This window comes from Fopius arisanus, unplaced genomic scaffold (genome assembly GCF_000806365.1).
Source record: "Fopius arisanus strain USDA-PBARC FA_bdor unplaced genomic scaffold, ASM80636v1 scaffold00023, whole genome shotgun sequence".
Lineage (NCBI taxonomy): Eukaryota > Metazoa > Arthropoda > Insecta > Hymenoptera > Braconidae > Fopius > Fopius arisanus.
In genome coordinates, this window is record NW_011887762.1 from 639,435 (window position 1) to 649,824 (window position 10,390).

The window sequence follows — 10,390 nt, forward strand, 5'->3', positions numbered from 1 at the left end:
ATTTGGCAATCACTATACAAATACTCCCATAAAATTTACTAATGCCAAATGCATTGTCTTGCGTTTTCTTCCTATGTTCCGGCCCTTTCTACCTCCCGTTTTGGTTAATCGGCCCTATCCCACCCTATGCATGTGCTTTTGGGTCCTACACTGTAGCGTATTCATTCTCCTATAGAACATAGGAGTGACATGGGAAACCACAGGAAAAACCATGTCGGTATAAGCGGTTGCTCTATTAGCAAACTCGCGCTCATCAGGTTGAGCGCACCTGAATGGAACCTACAACTTTCAGCACACTAGGCTCACACCTAACCACTGAGCCACCGACGTCGGTAGAAAATACATTCTCTTGTGGTTCGTAAATATTCTTAGCAAAAGACATTTTTTTTTCTCAGTGTACTAACTGATAGCTGGAGTCTCTTGTGTCCTAGTATGTCGCTCTAACATTCATGACTGCATTGCTTCTTAACAGCTATATCAATCGATTATTCACGATTCATTGTTTATATAGTTCTATACAATATGCAATTTATGTTTTAACATATTTACTTATAAATTATTGCGTATTGACTTGACTATTAATCTTCCGAAATATTATTATACTTATCAATATTGACCCGAGCTGCATTAATTTCAAGTTTTTATAATTTTTTTGAAATTCTTCTTGACATGGTTATGTCTCTCATTTCCTACTACCAATTACGGTTTTGTAGGCACCTCTCCTCTTAAGGCTTTGAGCCTCTTCTGGTACCCTTCTCTGTCTGTTTTTGCGGTACCATGAACCGACTTTGGTTATTGCTCCCATTTGACTTCTACTGAGGGAAACCCTGGAAGACATTAGTTATACAGCCAGCCGATAATGCAGGGGTTCTCCTGTGTTCGTAAGTCGCACTGACTCGGTGAACACAGTAGTTCTCTGCAGGCGTGCCTAACGCCGGTAGACCCACATCGAGAAGTACTATGCGGACATTCATCCAAGTACTAATCCGACTAAACGTGGCTCAGCTTGGATGACTGCCGGTCCCACACCCTCCGCGTGGCTACTATACCATGGCTTTTATAATATTAAGTTACATTCGTTCAAGATTCGTGATCCACGGTAGCCGGTATAGTTAATTCCTAAGATCAGGATCTGACAGGCGTAGACTAAATCCTGGGAAACGGTAGGCCTATTTAGGAATCAGGACCGAACATATATTACATACGGCACACTGGAAGGCCTTACTTCATTCAAACCAGGGCCAGGTTCATAGCACGCAGGGAATGTCGGGGACAGACAGCCTCATTTAAGGCTGTTGTCGCGAGAGAGTCAGGCTTAAAATTTACTACGCTCCGGGTTGATCTTCCGCTAAGCGGAGAATACGAGTTAGAATATAAACTTTTGCGGGTGTACATGCATGGATACATCTACACACAGCTAACGCTAAATGGTGCCGATCGTGGCAACCGCGCGCAGCGTGTCTCTGTTTTCATGTCTCTCTCTTTCTCACTCAATGTATTTATTTTATTTATGAATCGTCCCTTTGATTCGTCATTGACTATTCCAAATAGATTCGCGCCACTCGAGCAAAAAGCGTTGTTGTCGCGTCGCGCGCAACAAACCCATGCGCTCCCCTCACTGGGAGAAATAATGCTAGTTTGAAAATTTATTGTTCTACTACGAAACTGACGATCACTTTCTTTTTTTTTCAGTATATTGGTGGTCACTATTTCTACGTTCTGTGTTAATTTCATTCAAAAATGTCGAGTGGTTTTTTTTTTTTTTAAATACAAACGGTGAAATGCATTTGAACCCATGTTAATTCAAAAAATCATATCTCAGCTCAGAAAGTGACGATTGGTTTTTTGTTGTGCTCATTTTGGAGGGAATTTTAAGAGCTATCTATAGCAAAAATTAAAAAAAAATGTGTCGAAAAACGGGAAAAACTTGTACATAAGGCGTAAGCCAAATACGACAATTGTCGGAGGCTAGCAAGTCAGACGTGGGCCGTATGTATACCTAATCAACCATGCCTGATAGCAGGCTCCAGTACTTATACAACATTCGACCCTGGTGTGACATCCACTCAGCCGGTTCACTCAGTAGAATCACGGATTACGGACCCAATGACATGAAATAGTATACGAAACATGAGCGTTGTAGATTTTTTAATGGAAATTTACGTACTTGTTGCGTAATGTAATATTCTAGTCGGAAACCCGCGATATTTCAATCATAGTTTCAAGACTGCATCAAATTCATGAAAATTAGTTTAAAGGACATTAAAAACTTTGTTCACTAGTAAAATTGAAACTGATTAATTTTTTTTGGGTTTCTATCATTTTTTGTTCAAAGAGTTGTATAAACATTTGTGACGTTTTTGATTAAATAAAATTAGAACTCCAGCAATGCTGATACCTTATGCCTTCTCTACTTGAAATGTTAAAAGTAACTTTCCAAAAGGGGTTTTTTCTCTAAAACGATAATTTTCGAGAGTAATATGACTTCAAATTAAATTGACAAATTAATAAATTATTAATTAATTTTTTTTCATTTTTCTTCCTAAATAACGGGAGGAATGTAGGTTATGCCATCTTGAGGACCATTAGAGCCAACAGAAATCTGATAAAATCGAACTTTCCGTGGAGGTATGACGGAAACAATGTTTTTCTATCAGCGTTGATAGGTGAAAATGCAATCCACCAGGGCGAATTAGTCTATTTGACAATTCCAAATGTACTAAGGTAGTAAAGTGGTCCTAATGGAGACTCCAAAACCCATTGGCACTCTCTCAGCTGCACTGACTCTGCTATTTTCATTATTTATTCATCGTCAACGGGACTGGGAGAACGGCACTTCCATCTGTCCTGTCAGCGTCGTTTTCCTGACCACGGAAATTCACTCTGACACCTTCCTACGTTTCCTGTGATGCGGCAAAGTGTAAAAGGGTTGGCGGGAGGAGAGAAGAACGGAAAGCGGGGGACCCTCGTTAAAGATTCAGGCGAGTTATCTGAGCGCGGGTGGGCGGCCCAGATTGAAATTTTCCATGCAGAGAGTGGTTGGTCCCACTCGCGTCATTTCCTTCCCGTCACCCCGGGCTTAATATTTCAATGTTGTCGTGGTCCCTCTGTGCCCCGACTGCTTCGACGCACTCTGCAAATTGACCATTTTCTTTTCAAATTTTCCAACTTTTGCAAATAAAGGTCATCCGAGCACAAATATATTACGCCCATATATACATGTTTTCGATATTTGGATTATTATTCACCTCCAATATGCAGGTATATTATTTAATATAAAGAACTGTACTTATTCTAGTCTAATATAGTGAACTCTCACCTCTAGTGTCCTAATGAAAAGAACGTTTGTTTCAAAGTTGTTGGCAACCAAGGCAACCCTGCGCATTAGCGCCATCTACAAGCATATCGAGAAACGAGATTAGGCGCTAACCTCACATATCTTTAGCATATATATTTTTTCGGGGAGGAAACAGTCGAAGAGCTGAATCGTTAAATATGGTGTGGAAATCGTAATTGTGATTGAAAAACATTTTCAAGGATTTATAGAATTAAAATTTTGAGAACAAAAACTAGTTGGGGCTTGAAACCTTGGTCTCCCAACTACGTAGTAGGTACTCGTGGACTGTACCTTTTAAGCATTAAATAAATTCATAAATTTTTGTGATTCGCACTTTTAATATCGTTGGTCATATATATTTCAGCGCGCAATTTATATGGAGTGAAATATTCAATAAAAATTACGTAGCTACCTCGTAAATTCGGAATGAAAAATGAAGAAACTTCGAATTTTCATATTCTGTAAAATTTTTTGCCTACGAATCACTTCATTTTTTCAATTTTTCAGTAATCATTAATTTTCATGTCTATATGAGACTGAACAAGTGGGATATTCTTATGATTTTATATATGATCTTTTTTGTTAAAAAAATGAACAATCTGTTTCCGAATGGCTATGCATTTAATAAAATATTAAAGAATTGATTAAAAAAAATACGAATGCAGCTCGATTAATAGCAAAAGGATTGGATGAATCATTCTTCTTATTAAAAATTATCTTAATCCCGCAATTTTCAAGTTCCTAGAAAAAAAATGTTTATTTAACTGAATTCTTTTTTTAATATTTAAATTGGTTGAAATATTCAGTTTAATTTGTGAATTAACTTTACTCTCAACAATCTTGAGCCTACCTTACACGGATACTCGACCAACATTAGCCCGACCTCGGGCCAACATCAAGCGAACACTGCATCGACATTAAACCGACATTACAATGTAGCAAATTCAGAAAATCAATAAAGCGATAGTGCCCAACTTCGAACTCGCTCAAAAGAGCACTGAACTGAATCCATTAAACCTTGGTTGAATGATATTGACAATTCTTTTATAAGTACTTATCGAAAAACTTGTTGGTCACTCAGACATTTAAAAAAAATTCATTCTTTAATCCAAAATTTAATAACAAAAAATCAGTTGTCTTGATTTGAAAAATTTGAAATTTCGAGTTAAAAGATTCGTCTGCCTTAATTAAAGAGTTGTATGAAGACGTTCAAGGCCGAAGTTAGTCATTCAAAGAAAAAAAATTTCATGCGTAAAATGAAGTGATCACAAGGCTTCTATTTGAAAGCAAAAGTATAATTCACCGCGATAATTCCGATGGTTTGTCGATTCCACTTGAAATTTTCCAACAACCATACATTGCCTGAAACAAAAAAAACGCTCATATGCTTTCCTGATAAAACAACAATCCCGTTATTGAAAAAAAATACTGTAAAATCGTGGAAAATACGTATCATCTAACAGCAGCATTCAAAAGGTATCCGAGAATTCACTCACTGGTGACAATTCCGTATAATCGGGCTCACAGTCATGAACCAAATTCCCAGAGAACGAGTTCATACACCGGCGGTGCAAATGGTGATAATTCTATTTTACCCCTCTACTTCGTCATTCCATAACCCAGCGATTATGAATATCAGTTTCGTGCCAGACCACTCGACGTTTGGTGTTTCCAAGCTGGATCAAAGCTTTACCACGCGTGAATAGTTTTTTTTTTGCGGAGAGAGGGAAGGGTTTTAACTGAACAGAGGAAAATGGATGATAATTATTTTGCGCTTGCAGTAATTTTGACCGCCGAAGACTAATTGTCCACAACAAAATAAAATCAAATCGAAAGGCACTTCTATCATATCTTCATTAATAAATTTAATAATAATAATAATGACGAAAGATAATTATAATTTATCAGAAATACATGCCTTCACTGGTTCTTCATAATTAAATTCCTGCTCACAAGATAATTGGAATTAGCCAGAAAATATTCTTCTACCGCATACTTCATTTGAAATTCAAATTTTTCTCAGTAAACAAGTGATTTTTTCTTTCAAACACCAGTTGGCTCTATCTTTCATTTAATTTCCATTTAATTGGCATTCCTCTGATGGCCGTAATTATCAGTCCTCCACTCATCTCTATTGCTATCACTTCGGAAATGTCCTCTAGGCGCTCGGTTTTTTATCTTCTCAAACAATTCTGGCGAATGCCCTCATGTAATTAACGATTTTTCTCCGAACGATTATCACCAGTCATGTAAATGGAACGTTTTATTGCTCATGTTGCAGATTCTGCGTAGGGGATAGGTTTTATCTTTGTGAGAATAAAATTCTCTGTGAATATGATTATGAGGAGAGACTAGTATTTGCGAACATGGCGCTGCATCCACCCGCATCTTTAGCGCATATCAAAAGACAATTACCACCTACACCTACGCCACCTGGAAATGGACAAGGTCTTCATCCTGGGCATAATCAGATGCAGCACCAGCATCCATCGCAGACTATGGGACAATCCATTCAACATAATCATATCAATGTAAGTATCCGTTTTTTTTCATTTTCCTTTCATGCACGGAGAGAAAAGTTGAATAATAACTACGTCGTAAATTTTACTCCACGAAAGGTCATTGAGAAATAAAATGTCATTTCCAAGACATTTTCCAAATGTAAAGAAAAATATGTTTTTTCTTGTCACCATCTGAGAGTCATGAGGGCACATGAGAATGAAATTTGACGAACCCGTTCATAAAAAAATCATTCTTGGCTATTTCTCCGTTATAGTAAAATGGATCATAAGAGTAGGGAAAATACCATTTTTTAGGAAAAATATAATATTTCGTTGCACAAAGAGAACAAAATAATTTTCATTGCGCTGTGCGAATAAAGTAGCTTCATGGACACAGTTGACGGTTCTAAAAATGCCTATAAGTCACTTAATCCACACATTGTGATGAAATATATTGTTCGATACAAGTGCAGCAAAGTGTTCTTTAGCTCGTGGGGGTTTATAGCACGAAACGCAGGCAAGTGATATAACCCCATGAGTTGAAAGCTAAAAGCTAAAAGCTAAAGAACTATACTAATTTGACGTTTTCGGAAACGAATTCACTATTGGAGTAACAGAGTAAATGGCGTTTATGGAACCCACATGTATGACAATTTTCAAAGCCAGTTACGTTTCAACTCAAATCGTAAAGTACGTTTGCGAAAATGTAAAATGCGATTTTTTAAACGAAATGTCATCGTATGTCATTTTTGTGTATGTAACTTAAAAAAAAAGCAGGCGTCGGCAGTTATGCGACGGGGGATGAGTTATTGAAATGCATGGATATATATTTTTCATCACGAACGATGTACCAAAAAGTAACTTTCCTTACTCTTGAGAAAAAAGTGATTTTCCCGCACATTGTGGAGAAAATACTGTTCGCAACTCGTGCAAAAAGTTATTTTTGGCATGTGGAATTATACCACATTGCCTTCAGCTCGCGCTATAAATTTCCTACACACCAAAAATAACTTTCCCGCCCTTGTTACGAAAGATAACATTTTGCCGTCAATAAATTGATGGTGAGCTTTCGAATGGTTCTTACAGTATGTTTTTCCCTATTAGGTTTGATCCATTAAGAATGTTCAATGGTGTATCTATTAAAAATGTATTACAATAAAATTTTTAGATTAAAAAAACTCATTTGGTCCTGTCAATTTTGAGGTTATCCACATAATCATTTTGCATAAAAATCATTCAATTATGGGCATCTTCAATACCATCCATTATAAAGACACTATAGCTCCGCTGAGTCGCAGCCCTTCTGGAATAATCAAATTTAGGAATTTTGTTTTTAATAGAATATTTTCACTATGTGGAAATTAAATTTTCCGCAGACTCAATATTTGAAAAATATCAGAAAATTGCATAATTTCAGCTGTTTTGATCCTAATCGACTTTGTTCCGAACAAACGCTATGTAACCTTATGGAAGCTGAATTATTCTATTTTTCTAAAAAAAATATTTAACTTAAATTCATGTGAACAATTATAATTGCTTTATCAATCAAAAATACCCAGTAATAGTATTGAATGTATGGAATGACAATTCAAGTAACGCGAGAGTTTTTTCCTGTGGAGTTGTGGATGCCTCCTCCTTTATGCTCTTTTTCCTGTCACATTCAATATTACTTTTGGAATTGATTCTTAATTATTATTCTGATTGCCACAGAAAATAAGTCAGAGTTTATTAGCAGCTAATTTTTATATTGTAATCAATGACTTGCTTACGTGCTATTCAATTTTTCTTCAAAGGTAGCAAATTAAATTTATAAACTTCAATGGTTGTTGCTGTTTTAGTGAAAATACATGCCAACACCATTATGAACTTTTTTAATTAATTCATGCGCTAATTTAATTAATCTGTTATCCATATCATCATTATAACTGCGCGCTTGACATATACCACCTAATATTTTCAGCATCAGATTGAAAATTTGAATTAAAAATGAAGAAAATGAGATTTCAGCTCTATTTTGTTTTAAAAATGAGAGGCCTCAATTTATATTACAATATGCTTGAAATAAAGATATATTGATAATTTGTAGACTAATTGCCGATCTCCTATAAAATTTTAGATTGTACTGGCAAAAATTGTGGTCCGGCGATCTTATTGTTGTGATATTTTGCTGTTATGTAATGTTGAGCCAGAAATGTTTTCATCTGTGACATTAGAAATTTTTAATTTCAATTTTATTATTGTTTCTTCGAAGTGAAACAATCGATTATCATTGTGTTGTATTCAGATTCCTCTATACTGGAGAGACAAAAACATTAAAGTTTTTTATAATTCTAATTATCCTCATTCCAATTGAGTTTAATTAATTTTATTTAATGAAAATTTTAATTAATACAATATTTGAAAAATTAAACAATTTTAATTTTCTTCTCTTCATGTTGTTTAAACATATTGAATTTCATCGAATACTTTGGAAAGTTTCATGTTGCGCTTTTTTTCCCTGTCAAATCGAATTCAATGTCTTTAGCTTGAAGGCTATTGCTGAATTGTTCATATATTCCACTTTTTTCCCAACATTATAGTTACTGTTTCCTCATAAATATTAGAGGATATTTTTGAACACTAAGAAAAAAACTAAAATTAAATTTTCGAAGTCGACTTATGAAATCGTCAAAAAATATGATGGGATGTATTTTTTTTTAAGTGACACACTAAGAACCTTCATAAAACTAAATTCTTCATCATAAAATAGTATGTTTTACGCCTAGGACGGAAAAAGGGAATCTGACGAATGCGACTGTATAGTCCGAGTCGGAGACGAGGATTATAACGCGCATGAGTCAGAATCACTTTTTTCGCCGTGGCTATGATGCTATTTTATGTCATTGTGGCCGAAAACGCGTTCTTATCCGAGCGGAGCGAGGTTAGAAACGCGTTTTACCGGCCGCAATGACATAAATATTTTTTTCAGAATAGTCATAAATTTTTCCATTTCTGAAGGAAACCTATACGTCTGAAAGTTTTTACCATTTCCTAGATCACTAATGGGTTAGTTATGTAGGGTGTCCATTGTACATTGAAAAAAATACATAATTTCAAAGTATTTCTGATAGTAAAAAGGACGAACAACGATTTGAACTGGAGAATGAAAAAATCTAAATTTTTCACAAACTATGTATTGGCAAAGATATACAGTTTAATTGATTGCGATAGAGGATATCAAGACGAAAATTTTCATATAAAACAGAACGAATTCGATCCTGTCCATTTTGAGATATTCCACATATTAATTTTACATCCGAAATTCAATATTTCCGAAACTAATTTTTCAATTAAGCTCATTTTCAATACCATCCGTTGTAGGAATAAAAGGACTATTTCGTCCAAATTTGACGTTGATAGCTCAATCGTTGTGCGAGTGAGAGAGCGAACAATAATTTTTATTTCAAAAGCATAAACGTGACAATAATTATTATTTCTTTCAGGGTTCACCTTGGAATTTTTGATTGATTCTATTAAAACCTATCATGACGAAAAAAATAAAATATAAAGAAACTGAATTTCTTCCTTAGGTTTTGAAATATTTAGAAAAAAAAAATTGTAAACAAATCACGATTTCTCAAAAACGGGTATTGCAGAGCATTCTACATCGTTTCCAAGCAAAATTGGATTTTTTTCGATCGGGATTAGACGATTGCAATGCTTCCATTCGGAAGCAAACAACTGTCATTTTCCTACAACATCGCGGTAAAAGTTGCACTTCCGCAATAAGTAATGGAAAAGCGACGAAAACTTACTTCTCTCGTATCCTTTACCGATATTAGCTCGAGAGTGATTTGCACGCCCCGATTATATTTTTGGTTATTTTTTCATTTCCCATTTTTGTAAATTTCTTTAAATTCCAGTCCCGAGGTCGATTAAATTTACAAAGATGGCAGTTTAAATTATTTGGGATGAAAAATTATGTCAAAAAGTCTGCGCCCCTGAAAGAGTCCTGCTTAATGCCAGTATATGTAGCCATACTTCCAAGAGACCTTCTAGAAGAGGCCGTGCGAGACTATTGGTAGGCTCCTGCCGAGTATCTCCTGCGAAAGATTGATAGACCTCTCATTCATTTCAATAATTAATTAATCGTTAACTACTCTCTCGATTTAATTGGTGGTGGACAATTACCGTTAACACTGCCCCACATTTACGATTCGGATGACAATAAAAAAGAAAAATTCGATTCAATACGTCGCTCGGCATTCCCTATCAGCTTCGCCGATGGTTGAATGTCGCTCAAGGCTCATATTTTTTATGAATCAATTTTTGAGAAGGGGAAAGGAGAGGCAATCCGGAGAGTGTGATGATACGGCATGGTACAGCCCAGGTGGGGATTAACCATTGGTCCGAGCTTGGGCCAAGCTCGGACCAAGCCTAACCTAGCTTGGCTCAAGCTTGGAATTCAAGATTGTACCAACCTTGGTTATTCCTTGGTTTGTAACGCTAGTTCAAGCTTGGACGTCGAACTCGATCCAAGGTTGAGCCAAGATGCTAAAATGAAGGTAGTCCA

At 35.8% G+C, this 10,390-nt stretch overlaps 1 protein-coding gene across 7 annotated transcripts in view; it reads left to right on the forward strand.

Moving 5' to 3' along the window:
• LOC105264544 (LIM domain only protein 3) overlaps positions 1-10,390 on the forward strand; it is a 117,651-nt gene that overhangs the window by 104,150 nt on the left and 3,111 nt on the right. For all 7 annotated transcript variants that reach the window (XM_011301480.1, XM_011301481.1, XM_011301482.1 and 4 more), the window contains one exon: positions 5,619-5,868. In XM_011301480.1, coding sequence (XP_011299782.1) covers positions 5,619-5,868 — 250 coding nt within the window. The remainder of the gene's footprint in view (positions 1-5,618; positions 5,869-10,390) is intronic.